Source organism: Ambystoma mexicanum, chromosome 7q (assembly GCF_040938575.1).
Source record: "Ambystoma mexicanum isolate Mex_15411 chromosome 7q, UKY_AmexF1_1, whole genome shotgun sequence".
Classification (NCBI taxonomy): Eukaryota; Metazoa; Chordata; class Amphibia; order Caudata; family Ambystomatidae; genus Ambystoma; species Ambystoma mexicanum.
Genome location: NC_090941.1, coordinates 708,999,367 through 709,017,176, shown reverse-complemented (window position 1 = coordinate 709,017,176; position 17,810 = coordinate 708,999,367). Strand labels below are relative to the sequence as shown.

The window sequence follows — 17,810 nt, the reverse complement described above, 5'->3', positions numbered from 1 at the left end:
TTTGTCCTTCATAAACTCACCTCGCCAATGCAAGTGGGCTAGTAGATTGTGTAAGCCCTGTATCTGCCTTGTTTTATTGCTTCCCTAACCATGTTCTTCCCCCTATGATTTTTTAGTGATCAGTTGCTTCCCGAAGCTAGGCCCATGCTCAATAAATACCATAAGGAACAAGTTTAGCTTCTGATACAACCAAGACCATACCTCACCACCAAGAACCTAATCACAAACCACTATGAGGCATGATGGAAGATACAAGTATTTATACAGACCAAAATTAATAGTCCAACCGACCTAACAATCAAAAGATAGGGCAAGATACTATTCCTTAAGGCTCACTTGCCATTAAACGTTCATTTCTGATGTCTGCTGCACAGACCCATTTATAAATGAAGCTGGCAAGCCATCTTGATGCCACGTAAAGCTGTGAAGTGGAAAAGCAAGTTTGTTCTTTCTTGGGAAGCAGATCGCAATATAATTCAGGGAGAAGTTGGGGGTTAAAAAAACCCACAAAAAAGCCTGTAGCCTGTTCAAACGCAGACGACTCTACACCACATGCATGCATTTATTGAATGTCCTCTTTTAACCAAAACACATGTGCTGTTTAGCAATGTTTTAACATGTCACCACAAGCAAGTATTCCAGCAATCATATTGAATTCTGCATTGATGCATGCACGCCTGGTTGTCCTCCACATGTGTGCCTCCACAGTAAGATACAAATGCGCAACACAGATGCATGTTCATAGTGCACATTGGCAAGACATATTCCTTTGCTCCTTATTTCAATGTTGGCTAAAACTGTGGAACATAAACCTTTCATCTATTGCAGTCACTTATGATTCCTGCTTTCTAGCAAGGTTAAACTTCATTCATTTATTTATTGGCTATTTGTAAAGCGCCTATACAAAAAAGTGTTTCAAGGTGCCACAAGACAAAAGCGAGGTGGGGGGGAAGGGGGACAACAACGGTCCTACTAGGCCTTGCGTCATTCGGCTTATGCAGTAACAAGAAATGCAGCGCAGAGGGAGTGGGGAGGCGGTGTAGGTTGTGGCAGAAAATGCTACGGTGGGAGGGAGGTGCAGGTTAAGAGTAGATAAAACAGGTGCACAGGGGGAAGAAGAGGGCCAATGGGCCCAGTGGGCAAGTGCCAGGGGAAGCACGGAGTGAGGACCACATGCGAAGCGCGTGGACGGGGGTGGTCCAGGCTCGGTAGGGATGCACCCCCCGTCAACCTCATTGGGGGAAAGTGGCCCAGAAGGGCAAGTGCAGGTTGCGGGCAGGTAGACAGGGTGCTGGGGTATACTGGGCATGGAGGGCCTGGTGCCCCGTGAAGCTCAGAAGGGACCAGACAACCAGTCAATGTTAGAGTGGTGCATTAGTAGGGGGTGGAGGAATGAAGAAGTAACCGGTCACCAGAAGCACTATGGAACAAGAAGCTATTTTATAGCGATACATTAGTTGGCATGGGGAGCCAAAAGTAGCTCCTGGTGACTGTTGGTTTTAAGCTCACCAGTCTCTTCTACATTTGATTTGAGTCACATCCTTGAAATAACCACCTATGCAAAGTATGATTCCATTTAATCATTTTCATAATCTCCATCAGGCAGCAGTCAACTACACTGTATTTTGGTTCCTTTAATTGCCAATCGCCCAGAAGTACAGTGGTTTGATATTCCATGGTAGTGGATAAGTCCTCAACACCAGGAAGAGTGAAGTCCTCATCATAAGCACAATCGTCAACTAGTAGCGAAGATGCTTCGGTCATTTCTGTGTGGTATTTCGATTTGTCTGCATGTATTGGAGAAACAGGTAACAAAATGAGTTTCTTCGATAGAATTTTTATTTTAATTTTTTAAGAGGTTGTGGATTGTGTGAGTGGTTCTGCAAGCAATTCAGAAACATCTCCTGTGTTGTCTGTTTCTTCTGGGTGATGGGTGCTGTAACAATGATCCAGGGCTACTTTCCACGGGTCACTGCGGACATTCAATTCAAATTCTGGCCACTGGACATCTGCATCACGACAATCTTGTGAGGACCATGCTAAGCTTCAAAATTTAGCTGCTTCCTAGTAACAGATTGGCAAGCGACATCATTCGTTTGTGTAGTTTTCTGAGTCTTTATGCTCCTCTTCTTCCTAGGCCTCCAATTGAAGAGAATAAAAACATGCTTAATTTATAGCACAAATACAGAATATTGTATTTATTATTTGATTGTTAGGTGCTTATACAGGAAGTAAAAATTGTTTCAAAGAGCCCACAGGGCAACAGAGGGGGACAAGGGGATATAAAATTAAACAAATACAATTAAATACATAAGAAATATTAAATACAGTGGGTGGGGGGGCGAACCTACTATGCCATGTGAGTATTCAGCAAGTGCAGAAGGGAGGGAGCATGGGATAGGTGCTGTGGTGCTCGCAGGTGAGCAACAGGTGAAGTGCATGAGCAACAGGTGAAGTGCAAATATATAAATTACAACATGAAAATGTAAGATCGATGAAATAACTGATAACTTAATAAAGAAAATAAAACCCGTTTTTTCCATATTGTCCTTGAAACAGTCAAATTAGGTTTGCGGACCACCAGACCAAACTGATAAACAGCATTTTAAAATTGTATAAACCTTGAAATGTGCTCTTCCAAATGTATGCATATATAACAAAATATCACTATGGAAACCATTATTACATTTTACATCATAGTTAAAATGGATAACTGATTTTACAATATCTTATTCATGCCTCTTGTCCATGTGCCTCTTCAATTTTGACCACTTCCGTAGTAAATTCTTTGTACATTACCAATTTAATCAATGTTCTTTGAATTTGTTAATTTAAGGTTAAAATCTTTGATCTCACAAAGTACATCTTGAGAAAGTTGATGTAATGATTTTCGACCTTACAATATCAGTTAAACTATGTAAAAAGATATGGTTAGCATCAGATAAAATTTTTAAAATGAGTATTGATGAAGTCGAACACTGTACATTTAACATTTTAAAGAGACCTCATTGAAAACTGTACCCGATAACCTTCAGAGATGTCGCAAAGAGTTGGTGAGAGATCATCCTGCAAAACATTGATTTAAATGTGGCCACTTTAACACGTCGTAATGTTATTTTGTTTCACTGATCCCATTTTTCGCTAAGCAGCTAAATGTTTATAAACAAAAACATACACCATTCATCTAGTGAAAGGGTCTATGTTATTCAGTGACAAGATACATTTTTCTGAAGGTTTACTTTCATTGTTGCATGTGTTTCTGCGATAAATAAATCAAGGTTGTTGATCTAATGCAGTGCAATTTGCTGAGAGTATTGCAAATTATCAAAAAGATAAGTTCTAAGTTATCTTACATGTAAAAAGGATAGTTAATAACTATTAGTATACATCAATAAATTAACACTACTCATACCTCCTCCCCCAGACCAGTTGCAGTACAATAGTACATTGTTCAAGTTCCAGGCTGCGCCTATATAACAGTATTTGTAATAATAAAGATGTTACATCAACAAAGAATTACATGTGAAAGATGGTCGATATTGACAAGGACGAATACAAGCCAATTTGTATCAAAAGGTAATATTATACAATAATCAATATCTTTTAAGTTGAACTTCAACAAATACATATTTTTTTTATAGTTGCATCTGAAGGAATATTCTAAAAAAAAAATTATTTGAAAGATGAGTGAGGTTGCTGTTGACTCTGGAATAGTGGTCTATGTAGCATCACGATCCTTTAATCGATGTATATATTCATACCATTGTTCAATAGAAAATAGGCATTTGTATTATCATTTAGACCAAAATAAAACCAAAAGTGTGTGTGCGCAAGTTGCTTGGACTCACCATTAGGATGTTGGACGTTTGTGGTTTTCAGCATGGTAACTGTCTGTACATGGTAATTTTTCTTTAAATCACCTATTTTTAATGGACGCAATGCGAGTGTGTTTGGAAAGGCTCTCATTGCACTGAACGATTGGAATACATCTAAAGTAGGGATACACAAGGTAGTCTAAAGTTCAAAATGTACAAACCAAAGTACATCATGTCACAACGGAAACTTGTGTAATAAAATATCAATGGAAATATTCCCCCCCCCAACTGAAAAATATTAGGTTACCTGTTCACAGACTATTTAAATATATCGAGTGGTCATTTATAAGACATACAGACAAATCTTGAAAAAGTTAAACATTTAAAAATGCACTGTCCACTACTCACCTGGGTCAGCGTGTGCCGAAATTCAGTTGGAACTGCATTGGGAAGTAAGTTGCGAAGGAATCTGTGGCGATGCATTTTAGTGTACTGTGATTGGGGGTACATATCATCTGATGAGTGCATTCTGCAGACGCAGAATCGATTGCCCCTTGCCCCTCACGACATCCTTGGCTCGGTTTTCAATTTCAGACACTGGAATTCCACAGCTCAAGAGCCATTATCTTATTAAATTTAAATCCTTCGGAAATCCATGCAGGACTGTACTCTGACTTTTAGCATGGCTTTTATTAGTGCAACTCAAAACGATACAAGAAGGCATTGTTGGATTGTCCCTATGATCTGATAAACAATTACCATTAAAAAAGTACCAGCCAGTAAATCAATCATAATGCTTTGATACTAAAGCAAAACATACTTTATAAAAAATGGCACCAAAAGCAAATGTGCATTGAAAACATGCACTACGAAAGATGACATTTGGAAACAATAGTCTGTAATGTTATGTGCCAATTACAGAGATAAAAATGTGTACGACTGTTCATAATGGTGTAGACTTTTTGAGTAAAGTAAAATGAGAACAGGGTGTACATCGAGTATAAAGCAATAGAAAGTGGCCTAGCAGAGAATGTTGACACTACAGAAAATAATAAAAGTTGACTAACCGTTAGTTGGAACAGATGAGCCGACCCAGCAAGCAAGGTAGAAAGCGGAGAGCTGGCAATATCTATGGCCGATGGATGTTTTCTTGTTAAATCCCACGTTTTTATAAAGGATTACAGAAGTGCGTGTGTATGTCCAACGTTTTCCTTCACCCCACCAGGCCTCTATGACAATGTTTGACATAGTCACTCCCGCCAGTGCAGCTCCCTTGCAAGCGCACGCCCACAGGTGCAAACAGCCGTTGATAGCGGAGGGGACACAAACATAGGTTGATCACAGGGACGGGGTCTTCAAAGGGGAGTCTGGAGACACCGGGTCTGGGGTCGCCATGTGGATAAGGGTGCCCTTGCAAAAGAATCCTTTGTGGTGTACATGGTATTTGGCACCTTGAGTGTTCCCATCCTCCCAGCCCCCTTGCGAGCGCACAGCCACGGGTGCAAACTGTCATTGATGGCGGAGGGGATTGATGTGGATGAGGCGCGCACAATAGGCCTGTAAACTTGTTAAAGCACACCAATCTGAAGATGCTCTCGGATGTTTGGACGTGTTGTGGCCTTGCAAAATATTTCTAACAACTGTCCAGATTAACTCTTATTTAGTTTGGTAAAGTGGATGGCAATGATACTACAAATTATACTACTGCGGTTGTGGTACTGTCTGTATAAATCCATGGTATTGTCCGTGGTCACTGGGGAATTCATCACGAATGGCTCGAACCACACAGGCAGGTACTACTCGTCGAATGGGAAATCCCAGTCTTCCATGAATCCACCATGTAAAGGCAAGATATGCCACAAGTATGTACAACCTGTGAAAGAGATCCAGAAATAGTTTACTTGAATTAACCCAATAATTGTATTTTTTTGGTTTGCACTACCTTGTAAAATGTAAGGCACCGTTATGCTGTAAAGAGTACCTTTTCGTGCAAAGTACTGACAGTACTTGTGATGAGGCGATAGTTAGCCAGGTAAGAAGACTGCTTTTATTAGGAGAGGGTGCACAAGAGTGCTTAAGGCGTTGAGGGAAGGAACCATTGACAAATGAGTGGTTACAGAGGTCAGCCAAGGCTCGAGCGAGAGGAGAGGCGATGTTGTCCTTGATGGTTATGGAGGAGCAGGGGAGCACCTGTTTAGAGGAGACTTAGAACGGACCACTCTAGAAATCTCATCAGGTGCAATGGGAGAGAAATTGGAGAGTGGGGGTTGAGGGAGGAAAGAGTAGGGGGGGAGCAGAAGACAGAGGACAGAATGTACAGAGGTTTTGGAGGAAACATGGGCGGCCAGTGAGGAGCAGAGGAGGAGACTGAGTTAGGATTGGCAAGTTCCTTGCAGATTTTAAAGAGTTCAGCCATGTTATTTGTGACTCCAGAGAAGCAGACTTGGACATGAGCCCTTTTCTTGGAGCAGAGGGAAAGACGGTATTGCCTTTGGAGTAGGTGACAGGGCAGTTTGTCAGAGGATGAGCTGGATGCCTGCCACTTCTGCTCTGCAGCTTTGCACTTGTGTTTCAAAGTGGTCAAGTCGTAGTCGTACCAAGAATTGCATTTGTAGGCAGGCTTCGGTAAGACTTTTTCATGAGGTTCTGCATGTCCACATGCAGAGTGGTTTAAGCATTGTTTGGTGTGCGGGGGAAGATTCATTGCCCACCATGAGTCTTTCATGGTCATGACACCACCTTTGGTATTTCTCTCTGGACTCCAGGAAGCTCCGCGTCTGACTACTCCTCTCGCCCTACTCCAGGTAGGGCGCTGCACGTCTGATTCAGCTTCATGTTCCTTTCTGGTCACTAGGCACCAGGCGTCCAACTTTCTCCCTGCTGCAGGTAGCAGCCCAGTTTTGTAGCTCGCTGGCTTTTCTCAACGCCACCCTCTTCCTTCCTCATGCGTGACATATACTTGCTACTTCCCAGGAGTATGTCTGGGTCTTCTTCTCTTTCATGGCTTCTCTTTTCCTCCATATACCACCCTCCACGTCCCAGTTGAATGGGATATTTTGTTTAAAAAGATATTTACAGTTTCTTGGCGACAATAGCAGATACTGGTTTCTTCTTCATACATGTTTCCATAATAATTGTTCTCCAATGTATTGGGATGGCTTTTAAGGAGTTCCTCATCAGAATGGGGGTCCTGATCCCCACTTGCCTCTACCCATGTGGAGCGTATTGCTGAGCGGGCTCACCTCCTTAGCCTCAGAGGGTCCGCCAACCACCTTGCGAGAACGGAAAAATTCCTGCGATTCGTCACACATGCCATAAGCGGTTTGCAGTAATACATTATCATTTTACTTACAAAGAAACAGTTCATCAGCACAGAACATTATCTGCACATTCTCTCAGCCAAGAAATCTTGATGCGAACCACGCATCTGGACCAGACAGCTGTCAGGATAAGTTGTGTATGTGTCCCTACTGTGTAATGTAAAAGCCTTGTACATGAAGAATAGGACTTTCAAAAATGGTTTCATGCAACTTCACAGCTTTCTAAAATAAGTTACAACACATTGTAATGAGAATATGAGCTCCTTATCAACTCCCTATATTATTCAAAGGAATGTAGAGATGTTCCAATGTACATTGAGTTGTATTCTGAACTAAAATCTTGTTGTTGCTTTAGGTCTTCAAAGCAAAAATTCCTCTTGCTCGAGATCACTGCCATGAAGGTTATTCTAAACTATGGTAAGATTAAGTTATGATGTCAAAGACCGAAGCTGCCTTTTGGTAGCAGCAACATGTGGCCTGAAAATAAAACTTTGATTAGGCGACATCCACTTATTTGAAGGTGGTAGCTTAGGCTTCTCAAAATCTGTTTGCAAATACGCCCAATGACAATTTGTGGGCTGCAACTAGGCAGAGAGAAATGGGGGAGGGGTGTAGGGGGGGGGAAAAAAATCACTGTAAACCCTGCAACGTGAACATCGCCACCTCTCCACATAAAACACTGATTTGTAAGGAGCATACACTGTAATTATTAAGGTGTGCTAATGAAACAATTTTCTCATGAAATGCATAATTTCTAAGGGACTGAATGAACTGCAGTTGCAAATACTAGCTAAAAATGCAGTTGGAAACTTTACTAGTGCTTAAAAACCCAGCTGGCTAAAGTTCTAAGCACTACCGGTTACATCTTTAAAATATATCAGGCATTTTGTGGAAATGTGTGTACATTTGATGTTTAAACTGTTGGTATAATATGAAATGTTCAGAAATCATCAAATTTGTTATTGTTATAAACTGTTTGCACAGTATGTGTGAGATGCACTCATAACAACTGAGTTACCAAATTCTGGACTTACCACTGTAGGGTTGCAACTGTTTATCAAGTGGCTAACTTCATTGAAAATGCTTTTGCAATCAATAGATTTGTCCAAGGATCCTCGTTTCACAATAACCGCTACTGCTAAAAGAATCTGCTCTCGAACATACTTCTGAAGGCTGTGGGTACAAATGAAACAACATTACAACAGTTGCAGGTCTACAGAAATTATCAAAAGCAACACACTTACGACAAATTAGTGGTGTATAATGCACTTTTAAAAAACAGCTGCACATGTTTTTCTTACTGCTATCCAGTTATGCAACCACTGCCCACAAGCAAAAGGAAAATTGAGTCACTACATTGTTTTAATATCTTCTTGCAGTTGAGCTCTGATTTCACATCCCGAGTTGCCACTGTCAGCACAGCACATTAAAAGCAGCTTCCGTGATTCAAGATGGCAGCCCGTTGTGGCTAGATGTGCCCGCGGAGCTCCCAAGCCCCGATGCTGGAAGAGGCCCACCATCCAGCGTTTGCGATGCTATTTGGCCCTGAAAGCATCATCGTACCTCCCGGGGAGTCGGAGCAGCGTCGAGGCCCGTGCTCCGTGGAGATCACGGCTTCCCTGAGGCGAGTGGAGCCCGCAAAGCAACTGGCGCTGGAGGAGCTGTGCTGGACACGGTACGAGCTCTCCAGGGAGTAGAGACAGAAGCAGCGGTCGGCGCCGGGCCGGGGGCTGGCCCGGGAGGATTTTGCATCGGCCCGGCGAAGAGGAGGCACGTCGGTCGGACCGCCCCAGTCCGACCCTAGGATCCTGGAGAAAGAGGAGTGCCCCGGCCCGGCTTGCCGTCACTGGGAGGAGTTGCACTGGGTGATGGGAGAAGCTCTGAGGTCTGCTCCTGCATCTCTGGACCCCAGTGGGGGGAGATCCAGGTGAGCCTTCGCCGGCGCTGAGGGAGACAATGAGTGCTGCTGCAAGCCGGAGGCGGGGGGGGGGGGGGGACAGTATTCGGCGCGGGAAGCGCCGCGGAGCGCAGGGCCTTGGCGGAGCACGTATTCAGGCAGTGGGAGACTTTGTGGAGGCCCGGCCCCGAGCTGAGACTGAGGAGGAGGTAGCAGCCTAGAGAATGACCCCACATCCAGCTATAGCCGCGGATCTGGGCAAGGGCCGAGGTCGGCGGTGGACAACTGGGCCTGCCCTGCTGAACAAGGAAGAAAGATCTCCAGAGGAAAGAGGACTTTGGTCAGAGGAGAGCCTGGGGAGAGGATATGGGCGAACGCCATAAGAAGAGCAGCCCCAGGGGGGAGACAGGAGGTTTCTCCAGCCACCAGATCCAGGCGTCCCAGCCATTATCGACCTTTGGAGAATCGTCAATCCAGGGGGCGCTGTACCGCCCAGAGGGGCTCAATTGCACAGATGTGGGACTGAGTGACGTTTCTCCCAGAACAAGGCAGAGGAGAGCGGTAACCTGGTGGCTTGAAGTGACCAGAAGGCGGAGGAAGCTACAGGGAAGTCCAATACCCATACCTGTTTAAGGAGTTTGCAGAGTGGTACGGGTAAAGGTGAGGCAGAAGCAGGACGGGCCGCGTCCTACGAAGCCGGATTCCACTTGGGGATGGCTACGAAGCCCAAGGGGAAAAGTGGGAAGAGCCAGGCGGCCTCGGGAGAGGCTTCAGGTACCCTTCCCTACCTATGGCCGGGGCATAAGACGAGAGAGAGCCGGCTAAGTCTGCAGGGGAGAGTTCAATGAGGAGGGTCTCTCCACCAGGTGCGGAGGGCACGGCTATGATGTCGCGAGAAGACCTGAAGGGGGAGATGCACGCCCTGCAATCTAGCATGTCCAAAACATTCCAGGACCAATTCCAGCTTCTTCAGCGGACCTTAACACAGCTATGGGGGAAATAAAACAGGAGTTACGGCAGCAGGGCGAGAGAACGGATCTCCTGGAGAGAGGACTACAAGAATTGGACAGGGAGGTAACGGCCAGCAGTGTGGCAATTGAGAGGCTGGATGTAGCTATGCGTGACTTGGAAACCCAGGTGGAGAATAGGTCCCATCGGGTCAACATAAGAGTTAAAATGCTTCCTGAAACTGTCCAAGACAATGATCTAAAAAAGTAGCTCAGTCGATATTTGCAGAGATTCTGGGGATCTCGCCCCCGGAGGAGATTGAGCTTGATCGAATACATAGAGTGGGCAGAGGGAATCTGGGGCCCCAATCAAGACCCAGAGATTTCCTTTCAGCGTTCGCCAGGTACGCCCAAAAGGAGGCAGTCCTCCGAGAAGCAAGGAAACAAGAGCCTATTAAGTATCAAGAGCATCACATAGCCTTATTCCAAGATCTGGCGACCAGTACACTGCTGAAGAGACGGCAAATGGCTCCAGTCCTCAAGGCATTGAGCGAGAGGGGGCTTAAATACAGATGGACATTTCCTTTTGGCTTGGTGTTCGAATGGGAAGGAGCTCAGACGAATTACCACACTGCAGGACGGCGCGTGCTTACTGGGTCTTGATATCGACATGGCTTCTACGAGATCGGGGAGGCAAACAGCAGCACAGTCCCCGGAAGCAAGGCCATGGGCCTGGTCAACAGTGGGAGAGAAGAGGAGGAGGAGGAAGCTCGTGGCAAGCTTTCTGCAGAGAACACCAAAAGCGGCCCCGGAGAGGGGAGACAAGCAGTACAAGAAGGGTCTTAAACTACAGTTGGATATGAAGGTGGTGGGCCACCAAAGGGTGTAATTGGCAGAGGGGGGAGGAAGGGGGGGGGCGGGGAGCACCCATCGATGAATCAGAAAGGGTGAGTTTACCCGAGGAAGGGGGGGGTAGGAAGGGCATGCCCCTCAGAAGGGGGGAGGGTTTGGGGGGGGGGGGGGGGATGGGGAGGCTGGGCAGCAGGGGATGTAGGCAGGGTTCACGATACATGGCTCAGGGTTCACGATACATGGCCCTCACAGACCTGGTGGGTAATAGGAAGCCAAGGGGGGATGGATGGAAAGCATCGCCACTGGGGAACTCTTATAGGGAGGAAATCCCGGGAATTTGGGGCTCTTTACTGGCTGGAGTTTATTAATATGCTCTTAAGTGGTTAACGCATAATGTGAGGGGCCTCAATACCCCTCTGAAAAGGAAAAAACTAGAACAATTTACGAGAAAAGAAAACCCGGATGTTTTAGGCTTGCAGGAAACGCATCTTAGAACCAAGGATCAGGGGCGCCTTAAACTTCGGGGATATGACCAGAACCTACATGCATCGGGGGGGGGGGGGGGGGGGGACCAGACCCGGGGGGTGGGGGGATATAGCTCTGGCAATTAAAACTTCTGCGGGCCTCAAGATATCAAGAGTTTGTGACAAAGAGGGTAGGTACATCTTAGCATTTGGGACTTATCAGGGGAGGCCGTATACGGTAGTGGTAGTGTATGATCCGAATGTGGGGCAAGAGCATTTTCTGAGGCGGCTCCTGGGTTTGGTAGAGGAAAAGGCTCGGGGACACATTTTAATGGGCGTCCTCAACATAGCATGGGAGAGGGATAGGGACCGCTCGGGTCATCTGGGGGGAGGAGGTGGGGCTGTAATGTCAACGGACCTAAAGAGTAAGATATGGGAAGCAGGTTTGAGGGATGTCTGGCAGGAGGTCAAGGGAGTGGAGGAGGGACACACTTACCTGTCGGGAGTCCACGGATCTCAATCCAGAATCGACTACATCTGGGTGTCCTCGAGCTTGGTGGGTAGGGTGCAAGAGGTTGTGACGGGACCCATTGGCATAGCGGATCACAAAGTCGTTTCAGTGGTAATGGATTTGGGCTTGAGAGAGAGGGGTTTGGTCATGGAGACTCCCGGGACACCTCCTCATAGATCCGATAATTCGGCAGGACATAGAGAAGAAGATCCAGAACTTCTTTACCGTCAACCAAAGGGGAGAGAAGAGAGGAGATGAGATGGGACGCTTTTAAGGCTACGTTATGGGGGAGTTTATTGCGTTAGCGGCTCAGAGAGGGAATTGAGGGCGCTGGAAGTGCAGTTGGAGGAGGAAGTGGAAACAGCGAGACGGAGGGCGGGGACGACGTTGTCCAGGACTTCTATGAGGGAATACCGCAGGGCGCTGGGACAGCTGGACGTGCTTAGAACTAAAAAGGCGGAGGGGGCTCTTTTGAGGGTTCGCCAACATTACTACGTGAAAGCAAATAAAGCAGATGCCCTCCTCGCGCACTTACTAAGAGGGGCTAAGGCCAAAAAACGCTATCACAGCCCTAAAAACAGAATCGGGGACAGGGTAACTGAGGTAGGGGAGATAAGAAAAGCATTGGCATCTTTCTATGAAACTCTTTACGCGTCTCAGAATCCCCGGGATCCCTTGCAGGAGAATTTCCTGGCTAAGGATGAGTTGGAAAGGATCGGGAGGGAGGCAGGGGAGATGCTGAGCGGGGAGATAGAGAGGAGGAGGTGCGGAGGGGGATTGGAGGTTTACCGCTGAATAAGGCACCAGGCCCCGACTGTTATACCGCGGTTTTTTATAAAACTTTTCTAAACATCTTGGCCCCACAGCTGACCTACCTTTTTAATACTTTCGCGGGGACGGGGAGAGCGACTCCCTCCATCCCTCCATGGAGGAGGCTCGGCTGACCCTCATTCTGAAGCCCAATAAGAATCCCTAGGAGCGCACATCTTACAGGCCTATAGCGCTGGTTAACATTGAAGCCAACATCTTTACGAAGGTGCTTGCGAATAGGCTGGAGGGTCTACTCCCCAAGCTGGTTCACCCGGACCAAGTGGAATTCGTTAAGGGTCGGCAGACTGCGGACAACATACGAAGGATTGCTCATCTGGTGGAAAAGTCTCACAGAACGGCCACTCCCGCGGTCCTCCTATCCCTGGACGCAGAAAAAGCTTTTGACCGCGTGGAGTGGTCCTTTCTGTTTAAGGTGATGCAGAGGATGGGTATGGGGGAAATATTTTGCGGATGGTACAGGCCAACTATCAGACACCCAAGTTGAGAATAGCGGTAAATGGAGCTATGTCTAGGTCCTTTGGGGTGAGTAGGGGGACCAAACAAGGCTGTCCTCTATCCCCCCCCATGCTTTATGCGATTTATCTGGAGCCTCTGTTACAGGCGATTAGAGGGGCAGAGGGGATAAAGGGCATTGCATTTGGGGGGATTGAACAAAAGGTAGCAGCGTTTGCCGACGACCGGTTGGCCCTCACAGCCCCAGCTGAATCTATCAGGTCAAGCAAAGGTTTGTTGGAAACTTTTGGGGAGGTTTCGGGTCTCAAGATTAATTACGGCAAATCAGAGTTACTGAACCTGACATTAAAAGGTGAGGAGCAGGTGGCCCTGCGGGAGTCTACCCAGTTTCTTGGAGCCCAAATGGAATTGGGTATCTTGGGGTGAGAATCACACCAAGGCTGGCAGGCTGGTATAGGGCTAATTACCCTCCATTACTAAAGACCATCGAAGGGGATTTTCGTAGGTGGAGGAATCTCCCGATCACATGGTTGGGTAGGGTGGCGACAGTTAAAATGGTGACTCTGCCCCGTCTTCTGTATCTCTTCCAGGCAATCCCCCAGGTGGTCCCACAGGACTTTTTCAAGAAATTGGGTTTGCTTACTAAAGATTTCCTGTGGGCTGGGAAAAAGCCACGGATCAGTAAGCAGATAAGTTGACTCCCAGGCGGGAAGGGGGTCTAGCACTGCCGAACTTTCAACGGTACTACGAAGCAACGCAGTTAAGGGTGGTCAGGGACTGGCTGCGGGAGGGTGAAGTCACACAAAACAAGCAATGCGTGGCAATGGATAGGGCTGTGGCACACCACAGTCTTGCAGAGGTTCTATGGCTCCCGAGGCAGCTCAGACCTAGTCATATATACGAGAGCACCATTACCAGTCTGATGGTTAGGAACTGGGATAAATTGGTTAGAAGCAAGGGAATCGCAACCTTTCCCTCTCCCTTCACACCCCAGTTTCGTAATGGAGAGTTTACCCCGGGAATGTTTTGAGGGGCTTTTCAGCAATGGGAGGAGGGAGGCTGCCGATGGCCGGGAGATATGTTTCGAGGCGGGAAGATACTATCTTTTGAGGACTGTAAAAAGGAGTATGGGGTGGGGGAGGGGGAGAGGTTCCGTTATGCACAACTGTGTCACTGGGTTATGCATCCTGTAAACAAATTGGCGGCCACAAGGGGGGAAAATGAGGTTTGAGAGGTTTCTTCTCTCGAACGATGGCTCCAGGGGCCTTATATCCAATTTATACAGAATACTAGATGACAATCCGGATAGGGGACCATGGTCGTATATGCGAAGATGGGATCAGATCTTGGGGAGGACGATTGAGCGGGAGGAATGGGAACGTCTATGGCGGATTATTCCCAAATTAGCGAAAGCCTCCCAGATCCAGGAAATGTGGTACAAGATTCTGTTTGGATGGCACTACACACCAGTTAGGCTTAGGGAGATATTCCCTACTACCTCCGGGGACTGTTGGAGAGGATGTGGGATGGAGGGTACGGCACAGCATATCTGGTGGACGTGCCCGCGTATTAAACCCTTTTGGTTGGAGGTGCAGAGGGCTCAGGAGCAAGCATATGGGCCAGGAGGTAGCAGGTCTCCAGAAGAGACTTTGCTGTGAGTGGGGAGGAGCGCTGGGGTAGGGGAGGCCAAATCTCGACAGAAGTCGAAAGTAATCCTTGTTCTGGCTGCTATGACAGTAATAGCACAGAGATGGAAAAGTGGGGAGGTCCCTCTTTTTCAGGATTGGTTGCGGAAAATCTGGGACATTGTGTCTCTTGAATGGGCTACATATGCAAAAGACAATAAGCTACAGTCCTTTGCAGGAGACTGGGAGGAAACCCTGCGCTTTCTAAATTTTCGAATTGGTTGGCGTCCTCAGCGCCTACGACTACTGGACTTGAGGGGAGTGCTGTTGAAGGAAATATGGATGTGTTGGATTATTGACAAGGCGGAACCCGTTGCGGAGGAGGGGGGTGGGGTGGAGTGAAGTGGGAATTATTTACACAAGGCACTCTGGGGTATCTGAACTTTGACATTCTTTGCTAATGAATAAAACGAAGCTGCCATAGGTTGGGGGGGGGGGGGGGGTTGCGGAGGTGGGGGGAGTTCGGAAATGTTCTGTTCTAAAACCAATAAAAATAAGTTTTTAAAAGCAGCTTCCTTAAATATCAAGTGTTAATACAATGTTTAATTTAAACCGACTCCCTTTCCAGAGTCATCTCATGATTTTCTTTGCCACAAATTCTAGACTGCATGAAGTGGGCTAGGATTTCCACCTGCATGGATTCGGCAGGTTTTCTCCATATTTAACTGGCAGATATATTGCATAGAAGGGAGCAGTCAACCAGATACTGAAGGGTGGCATGGTACAATACAGAAACATGGTACTCTGCATAATACATGCTAATCTCTCTAGAGCAGTGATCTTCAAACTGGGGGTCTGGCTATGGGGTGCCAAAGGCTGTCCAGGGGAACCTCAGACTCTGTAGAAAGGGATTGAGATGACTTTTTTTTAACATTAACTAAGGATTAAGGGGACTTCTTTTAATAGAAAATACAAGCAGTAGACAATCTGCTTATATTTATTTTAAAGAGCCTGGGGTCCCCTGGACATCCTTTCAGCCCCCTATTTGGGGAGAGGAGGGCAGGACTGGCGTGGCAAAATATATTCTTACTCAAAGGGTTGGGGGCAGTGGGGTCTCTGACAGGGTTTGACTCCCACTTCTCTAGAGCCAAAAAGATCTAGCTTTTTTTTTTTTTAACAGTGGCTAAGAATTGTTTTAGAAAGCCTCCTACAGGGCAAAAGAATTCCCACTGCTATATATTTTTTGTATTTCCTTATTTGGACTTTTTTTGTAAAATGGATATAACTTTTTAAACCTCAAATAAAAAAATGTTTTACTAACAGTCACCAACACACTGTACAAAGAACACTTTCATGTACAACTAGTTACCTAAAAGAAGTTTGTAACAACTTCAAAAAAGATGAAAGCCAGTTGGCCTTGCCGGGATACAAATCTGCGACATGCAGATTGCACACAAATCTCTGCAGCAAACACCGAATCTGCAGAGCTACATGGCCGGAAATAAACATAAGACTGTCCAGAAATTCACAGTATTATTTTGTATTGTTGTATATTTGTTACACACAATCCTATCTCTGAATCAACAGAACAGCACGGAGCAAAGATATTGGCCTATAGTTAGTAACTACATCTCAACCACCTTTTTTGTATATCATGAGGATTGCGGCCATAGTCCACGATTTGGCTACCACTGACAGAACTGCAATCGGATTAAGTAATCCAAGTAAACAGGAAGCCCAGACATCGACATTCTGAAGCTCCTAGAAGTCTGTATCTCCATCAGTGAGAACTGTAGGGGCTCTGAGAACTACCTCTTCCATCATGCAATCAATAGTGTGAAACTTCTCATTAATTCATTCATTCAATTTATTTTCTCATTTGTATAGTGCCGTTCACCATAATTATGGTCCCAAGACGCTTGTTGGTTGAATGGGACCAGAGTCCAAATTTGGAAGAAGTGGGAGGTGCTATTATGCGTGTGTGCATTTCAGCCATTGAAGTTATGTGAGGGTGGCGAAAACTCTGTCACCCATGTCTGAGTGGCGTGTGGATGGTTCTCAGCGGAGGTAAACTATGAACTAAACATGGTGGGTTGTGTTTAAGGAGATGGAGAATTATGTTGGAAGCTACAGTTTGAATTTGTTTTTGTTAAAAGGTAGATGCATTCTTATGGCAGAGGTGTTGTGCAAGAGTGTGCGTTTTATAAGTGAATGTAAACCAAGGATGGTGTCTCACGATAACAAGGTAGAATAAAGCATTAACACACTTAATCATAAAACATACATAATGAGCAAGCGACAGCAAATCAGAAAGTAAATCAGAAAAATCAGAACAAATGTGTTTAATAGAAATTACTGAAGAAAGTCACGAAGTGTAGATGAATGAATCAATGAACATACAGAAAAAAACAATACACACATGACTAGAATGCATAGCTCAGAAGTAATTAATGACGCATAGCCCCTTAGCTACATAAACATAAGACATACCAACAAATGATGCTAGAATGAATATAACAATGATCACTACACGAACAGTCTAACAGCAGACCATTTGTAGTGGCAGATGGTCAATTGTGTTATATGTGAGTGCAGGGTGTGTGGAATGAACCTGTGCCTTCTGTTAGATTAGGAAGGTGCGATGTGCAAGGGGAGAAATGGGTTAGCTGTACAAACAACGTTTACATCCTGGGTTCCGTCTATGTACAAGGAGCAGTGCTACATATCACTTAGATTCAAAGGGAGAGCAGGGCCTAAAATACATAGGAAGACTAAATGAGAACAGGATTAGGAACACACAGATTTTAAAAGGGGAGCAGGGCCTAAAATGTGTAGACAGACGAGTGTTTGATTTTAGAAAACACTTTAAGCAATATATGGCAACCTTACACAGTTGAGCCAAAAAAAAAAAAAAAAACAGAACAAGGCTACACCACACAAATAGGCCAAATGCAGGATATGGCGATCCCACACAGCTAGGCCAAACACAGAATAAGGCTACCCACACAACTAAGCAAAAATGCATAATATGGCTACCTTAGACAATTAGGCCAAAATGAAGAGTGTGGCTACCGTACACAATTAGGCCAAAATGC

The 17,810-nt window shown here is 45.8% G+C and overlaps 1 protein-coding gene across 1 annotated transcript in view; it reads right to left on the bottom strand.

Annotated features, from left to right (window-relative positions):
• XPO4 (exportin 4) overlaps positions 1 to 17,810 on the bottom strand; it is a 1,090,854-nt gene that overhangs the window by 811,842 nt on the left and 261,202 nt on the right. The window contains exon 4 of the mRNA XM_069640448.1: positions 8,170 to 8,308. Within this exon, the coding sequence (XP_069496549.1) occupies positions 8,170 to 8,308 (139 nt within the window). The remainder of the gene's footprint in view (positions 1 to 8,169; positions 8,309 to 17,810) is intronic.